General features: G+C 39.2%; 1 protein-coding gene across 1 annotated transcript in view; it reads left to right on the forward strand.

The window, feature by feature from the left end:
* The window catches only part of ctnna2 (catenin (cadherin-associated protein), alpha 2), a 466,961-nt gene that overhangs the window by 400,027 nt on the left and 46,228 nt on the right, over nt 1-20,706 (forward strand). Inside the window, exon 13 of the mRNA XM_047366904.1 lies at nt 8,149-8,300. Within this exon, the coding sequence (XP_047222860.1) occupies nt 8,149-8,300 (152 nt within the window). The remainder of the gene's footprint in view (nt 1-8,148; nt 8,301-20,706) is intronic.

Genomic DNA, 20,706 nt, shown 5'->3' on the forward strand with positions numbered 1-20,706 from the left:
GGTGCTAAGCCATTCAGTGATTTATAGACTAACAGAAGTATTTTAAAGTCTATTCTCTGAGCTACAGGGAGCCAGTGTAGGTACTTTAGAACCGGGGTGATGTGCTCCATTTTCTTAGTTCTAGTGAGGACATGGCCAGCAGCATTCTGGATCAACTGCAGCTGTCTGATCAACTTTTTAGGCAGACCTGTGAAGACACCATTGCAGTAATCAATTCTACTAAAGATGAACGCATGAATTCGTTTTTCAAGGTCCTGTTGAGACATTAGTCCTTTAATCCTGGAGATGTTCTTTAGGTGATAGAAGGCCGACCTTGTTACTGTCTTTATGTGCCTCTGAAGGTTCAGAAGGTTGTGCTAACTTTTAAACGCTCTTCCTTTGGTCCAAAGATTATTACTTCAGTTTTGTTTTGATTCAGCTGAAGAAAATTTAGGCCCATCCATGCATTGATTTCTTCTAAGCATTTACCCAGCGCTTGAATGGGTTCATGGTCACCTGGTGACATCGTAACGTATAGCTGTGTGTCGTCTGCATAGTTATGATAACTTACGTTGTTGTTTATTAAAATCTGAGTTAGGGGGAGCATGTAGATATTGAATAGGAGGGGCCCTAAGATGGACCTTTGGGGAACGCCACATGTGATTGTTGTGCTCTCTGATGTAAAGTTACCTACTGACACAAAAAAGTCCCTGTCATTCAAGTAGGATTTAAACCAATTGAGTGCTGTACCAGAAAGGCTGACCCAGTTTTCCAGGCGCTCTAATAAAATGGAGTGATCAACAATGTCGAATGCTGCTCCAAGGTTCAATAATACCAGCTACTGTGGTTCTTCCACAGTCTGCATTTATATGGATTTCTAAGAGTGTCACATAGATCTATTGCACTTCTGTCTTCAGGATTGTCTGTGTGAATGTTGAAGTCTTTCACAATAATTAAACGGTTATAATCAACACATATCACAAATAAAAGCTCATTAAAATCACTGAAAAATTTGTTTTGGTCTTAGGAGGCCTATAAATATTCAAGAACATGATTCAGACCGGGCTCTTTACCTGGAGAGCCAAATATTCAAAAGAGTCAAATTGGCCCTGAAATACTTTTTTACACTTTAGTAAGTGTAAACAAAGTGGCCACCCCTTCACCTTTTCTTTGCTGTCTGCTCTCACAAAGAAAATTGTATTTCGGAGGCATCCTCTCTATCAGAATGGGAGCTTTTCCTGACAGAGATCTAATGTTCAATGAAGCCAGTTTATATGACTTAGTTGCTGATATTAACTCTGTGTCTGGTTGTACCTGATGGTTTATGGCTTTTTTTGATTGTTTATTACTGTCTCTTATCCTTTTGGCTTTGTTCTTTCTGTCACGTATAAGCACAGAGATTTTACAACTATCTCCTATTAGGGGCCCAAGTTTTTCCTGGACATGCTCATTTCTGATTAGGGTGTGATAGATTAGGAGGTGGTGGGGCTCTGCGGCATTTGGAAGATGTTGGTTTAGTAGCAGGGCCTCGGCCACAGAGGGTGTTGAATGGAGAGGATGTCAGAGCCATTTGAGTCCTGATCTTAAGAACTCCTTTCATGTTATCAGAATCCATTAAAGCAAAAAGCGGGCTTAGTGGGGAGATGGGAGAGTTCTGTGCGGTCTGGGTAGGGGTCTGGGGTGAGGGGGTTTAACGGGGGGTCGGTCTGGGTTTGGGGGGAGAGGGGTATAACGGGGGGTGGGGGGGTGGGGGGTCCACTTCTCCTATGAATTTCGGCGGGGAGACCTTTTTTGATGACCTCTCTTTCTCAGCCAACTGGCCGGTTGTCTCTGCTGGAGCTGTTGGAGGCAACAATATTATTGTTGTTGATACTCCATGTTCTCTGCTGAAGGTTGAAGCTGCTGGCGGATTGTTTACTGAATAAAAGAGATTAGATGTGAGATGTCTGGCTACCGACTTGTTCAAACAGAAACCATGACTAATATAACCAATTATTTGGTCAATGTAGGAATGTTGACTGTAACCAGCACTAAGCACTCCTTACTACTTAGCAGCTAAAAGGCTAATGTTATCTTAAGTGAACCAACTTGTTCTCAGGTGTGAAACAAACTCATTAATGCAAACATTTGAATAATGTTAAAATAATTATATAGCTTCAGTTTACCATCCTACCATTCCTTACTGCATTATGTAGTTTCAGTGATACCTGATCAGGTTGTTTAATAGTTTAAAATGGCAATCTGTGAAAAATAATAAGTCAGCTACTAGTCATTTCTCCAACTGGTTAACTATTTTTTGGTTAAAACTATCTAACTTCTGTCTCAAAAGCATAAACCTAGCATTTGTGTTAAAGAAATAACCCTGCAGATTTTAGTGTAACTAGAAACAGGGAAGAAAATCTGTGTTTTCTGAATACCCCAAGTGGACTCTTGATTTGCTCCATATATGTAAAACACACAGCTGGCTGAGTCACTCTTTTAAATCTGCACCCATTGTTACAGGGATGGGTAAAGAGGTATTATCCAAAATGATAGCCAGATAGCAAACTCCAAGCTTGAATGGAGAAGAGCTTAGGTCCCTTAATCAGTGCGTAAATAGAGGCGGGAGTTAGAAGAGAGCGCTGATGAGGAAATTACTATGAGATGAGCAGAACAGAATGAGAATATTGGAAAAACATTTTAACCAAGATTACACTGTGGAAGAGCACACCAGATAGAGGTTGAAATGAGGATTTCTTATTTGTTATTTTTCACCCAGTCAGCGTTACGTAAGCATTAGGTGAGTGGTTAGACCAAAGATCTTTGTAACTGTTAGGTCGAAGATCCAAATGAAAAAGGACATATTTTGTGATTATGGTGTGCAGAGAGCAAAACAAACACACTGGTTTTGCAGAAACTCGGTTGGCTTTTCTTGCTGCTACTGCTCTTTGGATTCATGTATGCTCAGAGGCATGATACAAAAAGGATCTAACTGGAGCTTTTCACAATGCCATATTCGTGCCAAATCTTTATTCTATTTTCATGCCTGTGGGAAAAAATATGGCAAAACAGTTTCCTCCAAATTAGCCCCTCTCTTTAACTACAATCCCAAGTTCATCTGGTTGAACTTTGAGCAGAAAAAAATGAAAACTGCATTTAATACAGAGTTGGTTTATTTTTCTTAATCAAGATATTTATCTTTTGTTGAAAAATAACCACTTTTCAATGATATTAAAACATACATTATATCTTGCAACCCACATTTGTTTTCCCTAGATGCTCCCAAATAATATTCAACACACACACACACACACACACATTATTACCATCTTTAGCACTATAAAAACAAACAAGAAAAAAGACACATAGTCAGGCATAGCAATATGACCACCTTTTTTACAGTGTGTTGGTTTCCCTTTGCTGTCGAAACAGACTCATCAAGGGATGGAGTCCACTAGAGCAGCGACACCCAACTTTTTGCTCACAATGCACCAGACTTGCTCTTCCAGATATTTTTGTGGAACTTGGTGGGCTGGGGGTAGGAAGGGAAATAACTGTATTAACACAAAAAGTAATAACTGTCCTCTGGGCTCACCCACACACTGCTTTGTCTACTGTATGTGGGCTCACATGCTTTTCTCCCTGCTCTCTTTGACTGCCAGTCTTCAAGTGCACCAATAGAAGCACATTGATGCTTCTAGTTTTTCAAAATTAAGTCACCCAGAAGCTCTGGTCACTAAGTCAGCACCTTGAAACTCACCGTTCTGCTCCTCAAACCATTCCTGAACCATTTTTGGTTTGCGTCAAGGATCATTATTCTGCTAAAAAAGGCCAAAGCCTTCAGGGAACATCATTTCCACTTTGGCTGTTCTGCAGCTATCCAGCTTAATATGCAACAAAGTGCGCGGTATATTCTTATACCTTCCTGATACATTTCAGAACCTGATAAATCTGTTTAACACATTACACCCTTTTCTTTCCAAGGGTGCTTACATCAGTCATATCTAGATATATTTCACCAATTCTGGATTTACTATAATGTACTATATTGACCATTTTAAACTGTATCAATAAAAAATTAAAAGAGCACAAGATGAACACACGTTAATTATCACAGCTGTCCTCTATAAAAGTCAGACCCAATAAAGAGCCAGATTGATAGTTAAGGTAGGATCGATCCCTGAGAAATGCTGGGAAATGGTTTCTGCATTTGTTTACTTTTTTATGTTTTATGACTCTTCAGTAAAACGATACAAGCAGCAGATGAGAGGAGATGTGTTCTGGCTTGAGGTTAATGTGAACACAGTAAAGAAAGCGAATGATAGCAAAACGTTTTCTAAAGGATTAGATAAATTGTAGACTGCTGTTGTAAGCCCTGTGGCCACATTTGTTCCAACAGTTTAAGTGTTCAACACTTCCTACACTCTTTCCTCTCCCGTCCAGCTTCACAGCATGGACGTTTTTCTTTTTTTCTTTCTTGCAGTTTATTTCTGGCTTTTGGATTGGGATAGTGGTCTCATGACATTTCCTGATTGGCTTCTGTTGAAGCATATCTGAGATTCATGTGCCTGAATATCCTGTTTGGGTGTAATATTCAACAGATTTAGAGACAGATATGATCATTGGGCCAATAAAGACATTGCTACACTGTCTTTAGAGATGCAGAGTTTTTAAATCACTGAATTTTATAGATTAAGAAGCTATCAGAAACAAACTGAATGAGCATTTTCTGTGAATGAGTCACTTCCTTAATATCGTTGCCTTAAAACAACTGTGCCAGTTACAATGATGCATAGAGGCAAAGGCTTCTGAAATATAGAGTCTTCTCATGCAAACCCTGTTTTTGTGATAGTGGGAGGAATGTGCAGCTAGAGGACAACACTCAACAGACTTATAAAGAAGATAAAGCTACTTTATGACATTTCTAGGTTCATATAGTCACATCAGTCCTGCTTTTTTGTATGTTTTTTCTCTCAGAAGACAGTTCGCAACATTCCTAAGATGTGACACATTTATGCCTTAGCAGTTAAAGAGAATGTTTGCCAGCAGTGATTTGCAAAAGATTTGAGAAAAGGTAAACACAGTAGATGGTCCTCTATAATGGCAAAGCACTCTTGGGCCATTCTTTTCAAATTAGACGATGAAGATTTGTCAACAAACGGGTCCTGCTGCCTTCAGATGGCTGCAGGGAATTATTGAAGTTAACAGGAAACTTTAAACAACGTATACAGCAGCTGTGGACCACAAGGGCCACCAGAATCCCTTCAAATTATTTACATATTTGCAGACACAGATTCATGTACTGCTTTAGATGTAACATTTTAGACCCATTTAGGCACATCCACTAGCAGAGTTCTGGGAAATTAATACATTTTTGTATTATTGTAACAAAATCCTAAGACTATACCGATGAGAAATTGCTACACTTAGTTTAGTCTAAAACATATTTCCCAACAGAAGTCACATTTTTCAAATACCTTTGCAACACCATATTCAGGATTATGTTTTATCTGATCAAAGTGTGCTGCCCCTAAAAACAACATGAATGTCCCTGATGGCTAATAAAAAATGGCATCAATAGAACCAACTTAGTAGGAGGTAAAAAAAAACACCAAACTACTCTGCAATAATTGTTTAAATGAAAGAAATATTAATAAAATGTGGGAACCACATTATGTTTTATTTCATATATGCATCCTAAACAGGCTTGAAAAGTATAGAGTAATTAGAATTTACCTTTCATTTTTTGCAGGTCTTTATAAGAATGGACAAAACAAAATATGATATGGAACAAAACTGTTGTCTATTCCTTTATTCTAAGATATAAAAATCATATTTTTTCTATTATTATCATTCTAATATTCTTGTACAAGCTGGAACAAAGTTCCATAAGAAACCTACAACTACAACTGTGGCAGAGTCAAATCTCCCTGCGGTTGAAGCTAATCTTATCCTCTTGTATCCAGTATCTTGTTCTGCCAGTCATGATCCATCCATATCTCATGACCAAAGGTCAAACCATAGGTTTAGAGCTTGGGTGTTTGGCTCTGCTTTTTCTTCACCCTGTCAGCCAGGAGGTCCTCACATCTCTCTGTCAGGGTGAGCTTAAAGAGCTATAGTCAGCAGCTTGCATTCAGGATCTTCTTTTGGTCATGCTTCATATCATATGATCATAGGTAGAGATCTGAACCTAAACCAACTAAACCAATAACTTTGCTTTTAAGCTTCACCCTAAAAAATTGGAACAAACCCATATTACTGCAAACAATGCCCCATTTTATCGTAGCTTCACTTGTGAGAAATACAACAAGACTCACCCTGACCTGAAGATATTCCATGTTTTTTCACTTGAGTTTTAGTTCACATTGTGAAACACTTGAAATGTAGAAAAATCTACAAATGTATCATATAAATGTCTGCCATTCGCTATCTGCTTGTCAAGTCATCAGTGACAATTCTGCATTTTGAGCTGAAAGTTACTGCATACTACATACTAAGCCAGTCCAGGAAGACCTATGTCATTTATTTTGGAGAAACCTTTGAGCAGTTAGATTAGGACTGTCTCTCAGTTTTATTTTATAACATCATCTCCTTTTAGCTTGCATAATATTGTGTTTAAATTGGGCTTTTTGGATGTGAAATTAATGTTTATGCTTCAGAAAAGGTTGAAGCTATTCTGCGTATAACTCGTTAAGCACGCCACCAGGGCACAGGGCCTTTGCTTTGAAGTTTTCACACACCCATTGTACTTCCATAACTTCTCAGTTAAACTACGCTTAAGCCTGGCGGGTGAAAAAATCCATTCCTACATGGTCACATTTAATTCCCTTCATAATTTTTCAACTGGAATGAGTGAAATTGCTTCTTACCAGCAACTTTGCTCATTAAGAGCTCAGAAAACATTTAAATATTTCTATTTAAATCGCCTTCCCAGCAATTCCCAAAAGCCTATTTTACACTTGTGCAGTAAGTGGATTAAACTGAATTTAAAAAAAAGGCAGAGTTTTTTGTAGTGCCTTTTATGTTTGGTGAAATATAGACTATGTTTCATATTAAACAAATAGGTACATTGCAGATACACCTTCAGTGCAAGTGGGTTAATTGATTTAGCTTGCTTTGTATGTAAGTGAGCAGGATAATGTAGAGAATAATAATGAAACCACACAGTTGGCTTTCGGGTGGGAGTCCACCAGCCAAGCTGCAGTACCTTATTTGTCTCCCCCATATTTTTCTTTGTATCATCCATCTGTCCCCATTAAATGTGTTTTCCTCTCCAAAATGGATGTTCTTCTAAATCAACCCAAGGATTCGCTCTTGGAAAACTAAATCAATCTTTAATCATACATAATTGTACCTATCTTTTTTCTAAAATGTACAATAAATCTATTTTTTCACTAAAACGTTTTCATACTAAAATCTTTACTAAAGTGTGTTTTATTGGGGATTGCATGAAAAACGATCAGCTACTTGTATACCAAAATTCCATTAAAAAAATATTGCTGTTGCAAGCTTTATAGAGTTTGAATAAGCCCTTCATTGCAAAGAATATGCGAGGGTCTTTTCTGTCTGGTGACTGTCAAGGTCTGTAAATGGCTGCTAATGATGATTTCTGCCTCACAATTATTATTAATCATGACACAAGATCTATTAGAACAGCGGCCTGCTAAATATTGAAACATAAAGTCAATATTCCTGAATATTAAGAGCCCATTCAGTTTCAAAACCACTCAACAAAAGCACACAAAGAGCGTAAGGCTCCTCCATCAACTCCCACCAGTTTATACTGAGAACAAAACCAGCCATTTTTGCAGTCGATAGGGGTTTTATGTCGGAGGGCTTTTGTTTGGCTCAAAAAGACTTTGAATGAATGTTTCCTTTTGCTGACATTATGATTTGACAGCCAGTACTCACACATTAGCGCACATACTTATCTCCCTAGTTTGTCATAAATGCATACCATTACACTATGAGCGCACACACCATTCAATGGTTGAAAGGAATATTCTCATTTAGGGAGATCTTTGCTGTGATACCTCATGGGAACAGGTTGGGATCATGAATTCAAAAAGGGTCATTAGTCGCTAAAATATAAAAATGTGCTGTCAATTTTGACTCATATGCATTTTGATTTTAATTCAAAGAAGCAGATGACTAATAACAAGCCCATTTTTCTGACTTTTTCTCCTGCAGTCATGCCACGTTTTGCCGAACAGGTGGAGGTAGCAATCGAGGCACTGAGTACAAATCCTCCACAGCCCTTTGAGGAGAACGAATTTATCGATGCGTCCCGTTTGGTCTACGATGGCGTCCGTGACATCAGGAAAGCTGTCCTCATGATAAGGGTGGGTCAATCCAGGACATTCACTGAATTTCACAAAGATGTCCTACACTCTGTACCAATTAGGCATAACATTGGAACCAACATGGGTATCCAGACTGATCTATGGCTATCCTATGAAGCTCCATGTCCAACAAACTGCAGTTGAGTTTGTATTATGATACCTTTCTATCAGAGCAGGCAATCTGAGCTTTTTGCATCAATAAGCCCTTCACTCTGCCACTGGTTCACCACTGTTACTTCCCTGAACCATATTTGATAGATACTAACCATTGCAGACCAAGACTTCCCAAATCCTAATTCGGTCCTTGTCAAACTTGCAAAAATCCCTGTACTTGCCCATTTTACTACAAAATGGTTAATGCTGCCTAATACATCACGCCCAAGTCAAGTCCCTTGATGAAGAGATAATCAGTGTAATTAATTTCACCTGTCATAATGATGTGCCTGATTGGTGTATATTTCTGTGTTTAACCCCATGAAGAGTATGCGCCTCAAACTTCTTCCAGTCTTATTGCAGCCAAGGTATTGTGTATATATCCAACTAATGCCTATTGATGTATATTCCACACCCAAAACTGACCCTGCTCTTTTCAGCGTGTAATTTATTTTTTCAAATTTATGCAGGCTGGAAGGATTCCCACTGCAGCTCTGGAAAAAATCTAATTACGCAAAATAATTTGATGTTGGTAAATAATGTAAAACAGGCAGCTTTGAACTGCTCGGGACCAGCTGGTTTCATAATCCCATCCAAGTTCAATTACTTACTGAGGAAACAACTTGGAAGATCTGCAGAGTCTCTGTTGTTTGACTTCATCATACAGTTAGGAAATGTTGTTGTTATGTGTAATGCTCCCACCCTTCTTTTTTTCTCTGTGTGTACAATTTTTCTCCCACTTTAACTGAGTATTAGGCTCTTTTAGAATTTTCTCTCACAAGAAGTCAGTGGATTAAGAAGCCAATTTTCCACAGTATATAAAACTTCAGGCAGGTTTAAGGAGGAATGTAGGGTTATAATGAAACTTCTCCAACAGAGCTGTGTGATGACCTGTATGTCCCAAAATGTCAGTCAGTCAGTCATTTTCTACCGCTTATTCCATAGTGGGTCGCAGGGAAGCTGGTGCCTATCTCCAGCAGTCTATGGGCGAGAGGCAGGGTACACCCTGGACAGGTCGCCAGTCCATCACAGGGCAACACACAAACAACCATGCACACACTCATTCATACACCTAAGGGCAATTTAGAGTGACCAATTAACCTAACAGGCATGTCTTTGGACTGTGGGAGGAAGCCGGAGTACCCGGTGAGAACCCACGCATGCACGGGGAGAACATGCAAACTCCATGCAGAAAGACCCCCGGCAGGGAATCAAACCCAGGACCTTCTTGCTGCAAGGCAACAGTGCTACCAACTGCGCCACCGTGCAGTGTTCATATAAATACAACAATTTATTTAATTAGAGCAGTAAGTCTAAAATAGAGGACACTATGGCTGAAATTATATTATTGAACAGATGTTTAATAACAGAATTCTATAACAAATGTTACTGAAAATGTTTTCCACATGTCATGTTACAACAACTAACTTCTTGATAGAGCAACACAAAGTTAGTGCATAATTGTAAAGTAGAAGCAAAAGGATACAGGTAATTTACCACCAAAATTTGGTGTGCACTTCAAACCCCCACTCTATGATACATAAAATCTAGTGCGATCAATTGGCTACAGACGTTACCTAGATAGAATAAATAGATTCAACCTAAGTGTAATTGAATTTCAATATAAAAGCAGGGGTTCTGTAAAAATCTCAGAGGTTTGTTAGCCCTTTGGTGTCCAGATATATATGGTTGTTTTTGACTAATCTTGATTTTACCTTTATATTTTCCAATACAAAACATTACTATTGCCTTATATGGGATCATTTTTTCACCTCAGCTATGTTAATTTACACTTATCCTTTGTATTTGGACATACTGTAATTGCATATTGGACCTTAAGTCACATAAAAAAATAAAATTCAATTTGGAAAAACATTTATTTTTTTCACAGTGGAACCCACAAACATGTATAACGAATCTAGAAAGTAAATACACTGTACATTTCTAAAACCTATATACAAATATTGCAAACAACACAGTTATATAAAATTATTTGCAGGAAAATAAAGCCAACCTCTCACTCCTTTGTGTACAACTATATAAAACTACTTACAAAACATCATGGTTCAAAACAAGATGCCAAAAATATATAAACTTGGACCAAATAAATTATAATGCTGGCAATTCCTTTATCAATGTACACTTATTTACAGTTATTTACAAAAGGTTCAGGGGATCACAACAAGACACAAATTATTTGTGCCACTCTAAAAACAGTTTCTGTCCACCACTAAACAGAGGAGCACATCACAGGCCTTGCACTACCATGGTGTGTGATACCTTTTTTTGTCCAAGAGGCAGTGTTTGCATTTGAGTCTGCCTGTGGTGGCATTAAGGGCAGCATCTGTGGCTGTGGAAATGGCCACAGTAGCATGATCAGCTGATCCTCATCGTCAGATTCCTGATTGTCTGCCTGTTCATGTTCCTGTCTTCACATCATCCTTTAAATTCAGAAAAAAACCACTAAGCTACATACAACTAACAAACTGAATGTCATTAATCCCTCAAGTATCAAAACTCACCGTCAATATCGCTATCTTTTGGCTACTCCATTCGTGCATAACTCTGCTTCGCATCCCTTCTTCATTCCCCCATTACTCCTCAGCATTACGCTGTCCCATTACTTGCGCAACTTTCATCCATCTTTTAGCAACAAAAGACTGCCCATTCTTATTAGTGGAAGATGTCAGATTTCCACCAATAGCAAAAGGGGTCTCATGTTGTTTTTGTTATGTTAGCAAGCACATCGGGTTAATAAATAAGCGGGTTTTTACCATTTGGCGTTGCAATAAACAAGACAGTGTTCCGTAAAAAAATATGGTTCAATTAATTTAATATAACGCTGGTTTTACTTGACCTATTACCACAATTTAAAGACTGGTGTCTGGTGTGTGAAGTCTTGCAGCTACGTCTTTCCAAATCAGTCATGTAAAAAAGACGTGCATATACATCCATGGACTCCTAACAGTTAGAGAACATTAGAGAATAAAAAGCATCATGGAGACGAAGGAACACAGCAGACAGGTCAGGGATAAAGTTTAGAAGACGTTTAATACAGGGAGCACTGTTCAATGCATCACCCAAAATGTAAAGATTATGGTCAGAGAAGCAGAACTAAGCCTATGGTAACTCTGGAGGAGATGCTGAGATCCTCAGCTGAGGTAAAAGATCAGGTTTTTAAAAAAAACTCTCTACTGTTGAAGGAAAGCGATAAGAAGTCCTTTCAGAGGTTTGGCACAAGTCATGTAAGAGACACAGCACATGTGTAAAAGATGGTTAACTGGTCAGGGTAGATCAGTATTTTATGTACTGGCTTACATGTAAAAGACTTTGTGTTGAAAAACTAACACTACATGTTATCCTAAAAACAACACGGTGGTTGCAACATCATGCTGTGGGTATGCTTCTCTTCAGCAAGGACAGGATAGTTAATCAGAGTTGATTGGAATATTGAGAAACGTAAATACAGGGCAATCCTGTAAAAAAAACTTTTAAAGGTGGGGGAGGGGATTTTCCTTCCACTTCACAATTATGCACTAGCCTGTGTTGCTCTAGCACAAAAAAAAAACTTTACATTTGGTGGTTGCAACAAGACAAGACGAAATACTTTCACAAGTCACTTCTGTATGATTTCTTTGTTAAACCGATCATCTCTTACACTAACAGTTCACATTCAAACTATCTCTTCACATTAAATACCAGAAAGGGATTTCTTGGATGGAATAATGTTGTTTGAGGTGCTGGAATGCTGAAATAACTTGGAAGTTCTTTTTCAATCTTTGAGTTTTAAGCTTTATCATATGCTTCTTAGGGCTTTACAACAGAAAACAAGGAGTTTCACTAGCTTGTGAAATTATCAAAATACCCATAATAGTTTAATCCTCTGTTGGAATGACCAAAAGGTAAACAGCAAAATCATCTCATCGTCATGTTCGCATAAGTACCCAGTCTCCTTGGTAACTAGGCCTCTAAGTTGGCACCTCTGCTGCATCAAACAGTGACCTCATTGAAACGAATGAGGGGGCTGCATTCTATCATAGATTTTATGTATGAGCAAGCATTGCTTTTGTCAGCCCATGTGTCACATTGTTTCCGTGAAACTGCAGAACTAAATTCTACCACTTCTTTGGCCAAAGTAGAGCTTCACTGACCTTAATGTTGTTGGGATTATGAATCTGAGAAGATTATTTAATATTAATATTTTAATATTTTATCAAATAATATTTCGGTCTGTTAAGGGTTGTCCTGTGAATACCAGCCCAGTAAGGCGATGGTATTAGGACAAAATAGAAAGGTGTGTGACGAGCTCGGACATTATTGAACAGCAAAACTCTGCACATATATGGAATGAATTCACACAATAAAAAACAAGAATTTATTAACAAACATAAGTCAACTCAAAGTCAGACATATTTCAATCAACAAACTCTTTACTATGCTAAAACAATCCAACTAAACTACCAAGCAGAATTAACGAATAAGGAAGACTAATGTACTATGTACAATATAAACAAGTTGATTAAAGATGATTGGAAATCATGACCAAAAAGAGTGATGCAATATTTTAATAAAATAATGTTTTAAGAATGATCTGCTGAATAAAACCAACCTTCTGGATGAATTATCAACAGTGTTTCATTCGCTGCCTTTATTTATTGAAATAATATTTGAAGAAATATTATTAAGGGAATATTTTGGAAAGAGCCAAATCTTTCTGGAGAAAGGGGGCTTAATGGTGTTTACTTAGTTATCAAATTTAGTAAAATGATGTTAGGGACACATTATTTACTGGATTGAAAACTAAACCTTTCTGGGTAAATATTATTTAGCAGCAAGCACGTGTCCTTAGCTGTTAGCAGTTGAGCTAACAAAGAAGCTGCTCGCTTAGCACCAGAATCAAACCCACACCTTTAAAAATACCGTCAATAAAAGGGTTAAAATGCATAAGCGTGGACAGCACGTTATGATCAATCTTCTGTTTAAAATCATAAAATCATAAAACCAAAATAAAGTGTGTCTTATCTTTAAAAACATACAAAGAACACAACCTGAGCATGTGTGCTGCAGATAGCCTGCTAGCACCAAGATATATGACTTCAACACAAACAAAACCAAACTTAATAAAATGAAAAACGTTTAGATCATTTCAATCTAAATCACTTCTATATTATTCTGCTCTGCCCAAACCTAACCTCATGAACTGTGGTGAGGAACGTTGTCCAAGGCGGGGAAGTTTGAAGAAACGTCCACAGTCTTTAATTGGTTAGCTACTGCTAACCTCCGTAGCTGTGGATGAAAGATGGCCCGTTCTGTCCGCCAACCACACTGCACGTCACCGTAACCACGGTGATGGGGTCTCTGCTGTCTTCCTTCCACACTGGGAGACCGCTCCGCTCGGCTTCATAGAGACCGCTTCTCTGTAGGGAACTTCTCTGGGACAGTTTACTTCTGCATACCTCAGAGAGAAAGTAAGCAATTCTTACACATTAATTTCCCCGTTCATGAATGAAAATACCAGATACACAGACAGTATTTCATTCGTACTTAACTTTGCATATGATCGATGATCGTATGACATCCTTGGATCCAATTGAATAGTTTATGTCTGTTTACCAGCAAAGAGACATCAGCGTGCTTGTCTCCCCTATCCGGTCCCTCTCGAAGGCCGTGTGGAAGAGGTCGGCTTGTTGGAGAGGGGGTGCTCTTATTCAGACAGTGGCATCATGGGAAGTCTGCTGCTACCCCCCCTTTCCTCAGTTGCTGGAAGTCAGTTAAATGCAATTTATTTTGAAAGTTCCAGAAGAGTCCGTACCGGCGTTTAATGTTGAAATCCATGGCTGGGTCCCAACAATGTAGTTGGAATTATTGTGTCTTTTCTTTTTTGTGTCTGACTGCTTTCATACCTAATAATTATGTGTGAGGCAGGTGAAATAAAACACGGTGCCATCGTGCAAATCTGTAATTATGAAACAAAATACATGCACCCACCAATAAATTTGGTGGATTTTTTCACTGTGGGTTTTTTTTCCTCTTGCTCTGAATATTTTCAGGGAAAAAAATGATCATTCATATCACTCAAACTCACACAACAACAAACTTAGAGAGCCTAATTTAGAAATAATGCATAATCTATTTTATGTTTTAAATTCACTTTTGTCCTGAAAGTCATTCAGAGGCTCATATTGGAATGGTTTTGGACACAAGAGAATAGATCTAAGACTAGTCAGATCTGTGACCAATGAGGAGGAGCGTTCCTCCGTACAGTGTTAATTTATGAAACTTGCTTCATATTTGATATGACCACAGCAATGCTGGGTAAAAATCAGTTTTAATGCCAGAGGAAACAGATACTCTATATCAGGACAAAACAGCAAATCAGTTCCGACTGCATCCGCACCTTATTTTTCAGGCACAAATAAACAAAATTTTGATTTTGTAAATACATTTGTAAAAATATATTTTTTTGTTGCTCATGTATAAAGAAAGGCACTTTATTCATTGAGGCATTAAAAGCAATGAAGAAGATTAACTTGTTTATTGTGCTTTTCTGTCACAAATTTGAGCTGCTTAGGGTCATAAACAAAAAGTTGTAGGCATACAGTAATATTTATTTTGTTTGTTGAAAGCACATTTAGTAAAAGGGATTTTTTCATCACTAGTTGTCCCAAATTTTTGACCTCAATCAGAAATCACACTTGAAATTTGAGAACCCCTGTGCGAGAGAAAATTATATATGGTCTTTCATATTTATGTAATCCCTATATTCTTTATTTCAATATGGGAATGGATGCTTTCATAGCAAGACATATGCATCAATTTAATGATATAGGAAAAATCTATTTTTGCCTAAATATCAAACCTATCTCCCTTTTTTCTGCAAATCAGAATCAGAATCAGAATCAGAAAAGCTTTATTGCCAAGTACGTTTTTGGACATACAAGGAATTTGTTTTGGCGTAGTTGGTGCAATACAGTACAAATTAAACAGTATAAACATATCTACAATATAATATAAATATATGTGCACAGTTTTAAGTGAGTGAGAGTAAAAGTAGAGCACTATAAGATGCAAGAGCAATACAACAGTGCAGGTGATCATTGTGCAAGTAAAGCAGAATCAGAATCAGAATCAGAAAAGCTTTATTGCCAAGTACGTTTTTGGACATACAAGGAATTTGTTTTGGCGTAGTCGGTGCAATACAGTACAAATTAAACAGTATAAACATATCTACAATATAATATAAATATAGGAGTCCAACCCTGAGCGTTAATGTAACGCATAGTTACAGGTTACAAGTGTCCTGTCAGCAAAAAAAGGGGGGGGTGTGGGGGAAAGGGAGAGTGTCAGGGTGGTTTCCGGGCTTTGTTAACCAGGCTGGTGCCAGATGGGAAAAAACTGTTCTTGTGGTGTGAGGTTTTGGTCCGGATGGACCGCAGCCTCCTGCCAGAGGGGAGAGTCTCAAAGAGTCTGTGACCGGGGTGGGAGGGATCAGCCAGAATCTTCCCTGCCCGCTTCAGGGTCCTGGAGGTGTACAGTTCCTGGAGCGACAGTAGACTGCAGCCAATCACCTTCTCAGCAGACCGAATGACACGCTGCAGCCTGCCCTTATCCTTGGCTGTAGCAGCGGCGTATCAGATGGTGATGGAGGAGGTGAGGATGGACTCAATGATGGCTGTGTAGAAGTGCACCATCATAGTCTTTGGCAGGTTGAATTTCTTCAGCTGCCGCAGGAAGAACATCCTCTGCTGGGCTTTCTTGATGAGGGAGCTGATGATTCCCAGGAAGCGGAAAGATTCCACAGTGTCAATTGTGGAGTCACAGAGGGTGATGGGGGCAGGTGGGGCTGGGTTCTGCCTGAAGTCCACAACCATCTCCACTGTCTTTAGAGCGTTGAGCTCAAGGTTGTTCTGGCTGCACCAGTCCAACAGATGGTCCACCTCCCATCTGTACGCGGACTCGTCACCATCAGAGATGAGTCCGATCAGGGTGGTGTCGTCTGCAAACTTCAGAAGCTTGACAGACTGGTGACTGGAGGTGCAGCTGTTGGTATACAGGGAGAAGAGCAGAGGAGAGAGAACACAGCCTTGGGGGGAACCGGTGCTGATGGTCAGGGAGTCAGAGACGTGCTTCCCCAGCCTCACGCGCTGCTTCCTGCCAGACAGGAAGTCAGTGATCCACCTGCAGGTGGAGTCGGGCACACTCAGCTGGGAGAGCTTCTCCTGTAGCAGAACTGGGACGATGGTGTTGAAGGCAGAGCTGAAATCCACAAACAGGATCCTGGCGTAGGTTCCTGTGGAGTCCAGATGCCGGAGGATGAAGTGAAGGGCTAAGTTGACTGCATCATCTACAGACCTGTTGGCTCTGTAGGCAAACTGCAGGGGGTCCAGGAGGGGGTCGGTGATGTCTTTTAGGTGTGAGAGCACAAGGCGCTCAAAGGACTTCATCACCACAGAGGTCAGGGCGACGGGTCTGAAGTCATTAAGCCCTGTGGTCCTTGGCTTCTTGGGAACAGGGACGATGGTGGAGGACTTGAAGCAGGCTGGCACATGACATGTCTCCAGTGAGGTGTTAAAAATGTCTGTGAAGACTGGAGACAGCTGATCAGCGCAGTGCTTCAGGCTGGCTGGTTCTGTAATCACAACAAAAAAGCTTCAATGTTTGGCATTGGTTAAATGCACTTACCTTGATGATACAGTATTATTATAATTTAAATGTATGACATCATCCTTAGCCAATCTTTAATGGATCTGTTTATACTGTTTGATGATAAACTATCACCAGCAAAATTGGAGATGACTAGCATCATCCCAGTACCATGACAACCATATCTAAATGGCAGCTGGTATAGCAGGGTTTACTTCAATGACCCTTTCAGTAGCTCATGCTACAGCAGAACATCTTTCAAGATAAAGACCTTTTCTAATTTGCACACAAGGTAAACAGGTAACCGTTTCACAGCTATACCCTTGTTTTGGACAGGACTTTATTAAAGAAAGCCGGGAAAGCAGCCAGGCCACAGGTGGAGAGAATCAGGTGAAGTCAGGTACTCCTATAATCAGGTGAAAGAGCAATTGCTTTGTGTATGACTTACCCAAATGTGGGTTTGCCCATATAAACAGTTGCTCACCACTCCAAGACTTTTTAGTTCCATACAAAAAGGCCCACCATGTTGGGCATAAAGACAGGGTTGGGTTTCAGTGGCATTTTAACATCTTCTGAGGGAAACTGAATGATGCAAGGGGAATGTTTAAATATCCCCACCATCCTTAGCAGATGCTGAACCCCATGGCAAAAAAAAGACCAGTGTATGAGTTGAACAACATCTAGTGCCTAAAACAGAGAGCAGGAGAGTGAGATAAGCAACATTTCTAAATCCCACAGTAACAACAGGGGCCTGGAGATATTACCAAGCCTAACAAACCGACCAAAAGATGTTGGCTGACTTTTTACCTTCAAAGCCAGCATGGCATACAGAGATAGAGGCAAAGTTTGCTTGAAGCTGTTTGTTTGTATAAGAACTCCTACAGGAATCACACTGACCAGACACTAAAAGGGAAAGAATATCATACTCATAAACATACCTAGTGAAAAGGAAGGAAACCTAATGAAGGATTTTAATGTTTTCAAAATATCTGAAAAATGTTGCATGTATATGTACTCAGCCCCGATTACTCTGTAACCCCTAATTAAAATCCAGTGTAACCAATTTCAGAAGTCATCCAATTACTAAACAGAGTCCAACTGCATATCATTTACTCTCAGTATAATTAGGTTGACTTGGCTGTGCTGTGGTCCTGTGAATGCCTGTGAGGTTTACAGGAATCATTATTGTAGAGTAGAGTAGAGTAGAGTAGAGTAGAGTAGAGTAGAGTAGAGTAGAGTAGAGTAGAGTAGAGTAGAGTAGAGTAGAGTAGAGTAGAGTAGAGTAGAGTAGAGTAGAGTAGAGTAGAGTAGAGTAGAGTAGAGTAGAGTAGAGTAGAGTAGAGTAGAGTAGAGTAGAGTAGAGTAGAGTAGAGTAGAGTAGAGTAGAGCTCAACTGCAAACCTACAAAGACCATCATATCATCAAGGACAATGGCCTCTGTGACTGCTTCACAGACTTATTTTGCACACTCACATGCTCAAGATAAACATATGCACCCCTTCACACCGCTTTCACCGGATCTCTTGCATGATGTTGTTCGTCTATATGTTGCTTCTTTGTGCTGAGTTTTTTTTTTTTGCAATCTCAAACTGTATCCTGCTAAGGATAAAGTGTGAAATATGATTTTTTTTCCTCTTCTCACCTAATGTGGTCTCTTTTCTCATCTACCTATATGTGTGATTTCATTACTTTTCATAGATTTTCAGATTTCTCAGAAGGATTACCAGCAAAAGTCAAATATTATTATTAGTATTTAAAAATTTGGACCAAAGCTGTTTTTACACCAATGACCAGATAATTTTAGATTTCTTAAAATGATTGTATTACAACTATATCATACCAGTGACAGACAAACATTGTTAGTATTCAAAAACTTTGGACATCAACTGCCTCATACCAGCGACCTCAAGGATGAATATTATCATTTTTCTTCTAGCACAGGATGAATTCCTTACCACAGAGGACTTAATGAGCTAATTACCTCTATTAGAAAGATTGGATTAGAACCAGCTCTTACCAGTAAACTCCTAAGGATTATTAGTGTCATTTGATTTGTTTTTATATGTATCATTGTAATGTTTTTCCTCATATATAGCGCTTTGAGTGCCTTGTTGCTGAAAAGCGGTATATAAATAAACTTGACTTGACTTAAACTGACAGGCTAGGTAAGGAGAGCATTATTCATGGAAAAAGAGGTCTGTTGTAGGAGCTGCAGAGGTCCACAGCTCAGGTGGGAGAATCTGTCAACAATGCCTCTTTTCCACTGGCTTAATTTGATCCTACTTGACTCCACTTGTCTCGCTTTGCGAGCGCTTTTATTATTGTTTTTTCCCTACGGGTATCTACATTTTTGGTCCCTGCTCCTGAGCAGAAACTATCGGGGCTGAGTAGGGACTACATGTGACACATTTTACTATTTAAAAATTATAAACCATGCCTGAAGGGTGAAAGAAAAGAAAAAAAAAAACACATAAGGTTTCTGTATTACATGCAGTTAGGCACTGTATTTAATAACATCCTAAATCAGCTGGTCAAACATAAAATCAACTGTTCAGACCCACAAACATTTTCCCAAAACACACAAAACAATACCACCATGAAACAGCATGTTTGGTTTTGGAAATGTATTGATGGCCCTTAAGCAAACCACAGTCTGCAGGTCGAGGGAGCAGGCAGAGAGCAGCTGCCCGAAATCAGACTGCCTTCATCGGATCAAACTGGAGTAAGATCACGCTGTATCTGCAGAGCACGAGTACCCAACCTAACACTAACTTCCATGTGGTTAAAAGTCCGCAGTTTTGCGCTTTAAAGTCCTTGTCCGCGATATGCCATAGCTGAGACAAAAACTTCCTCATAAAGCCCAAAATTGTAACTTCTTCAGGCAAACTTTGGAGCTTCACCAGTCCAGACAGCGGTTTCTCTCCTCTCTGCTTCTCCTGCCACACAGCCCCTCACATCAGAACCCTTGAGCCTTATTTTAGAAGTTCTGGCTGGGCAGTGGTGCAGATAATTATCCCAGTGAATAATTGTATACATTAAACAAAACATATACACATTCTAGCATATACAGGTCCTTCTCAAAATATTAGCATATTGTGATAAAGTTCATTATTTTCCATAATGTCATGATGAAAATTTAACATTCATATATTTTAGATTCATTGCACACTAACTGAAATATTTCAGGTCTTTTATTGTCTTAATACGGATGATTTTGGCATACAGCTCATGAAAACCCCAAATTCCTATCTCACAAAATTAGCATATTTCATCCGACCAATAAAATAAAGGTGTTTTTAATACAAAAAACGTCAACCTTCAAATAATCATGTACAGTTATGCACTCAATACTTGGTCGGGAATCCTTTTGCAGAAATGACTGCTTCAATGCGGCGTGGCATGGAGGCAATCAGCCTGTGGCACTGCTGAGGTCTTATGGAGGCCCAGGATGCTTCGATAGCGGCCTTTAGCTCATCCAGAGTGTTGGGTCTTGAGTCTCTCAACGTTCTCTTCACAATATCCCACAGATTCTCTATGGGGTTCAGGTCAGGAGAGTTGGCAGGCCAATTGAGCACAGTGATACCATGGTCAGTAAACCATTTACCAGTGG

The sequence above is a fragment of the Girardinichthys multiradiatus genome, chromosome 5, assembly GCF_021462225.1.
Source record: "Girardinichthys multiradiatus isolate DD_20200921_A chromosome 5, DD_fGirMul_XY1, whole genome shotgun sequence".
Classification (NCBI taxonomy): Eukaryota; Metazoa; Chordata; class Actinopteri; order Cyprinodontiformes; family Goodeidae; genus Girardinichthys; species Girardinichthys multiradiatus.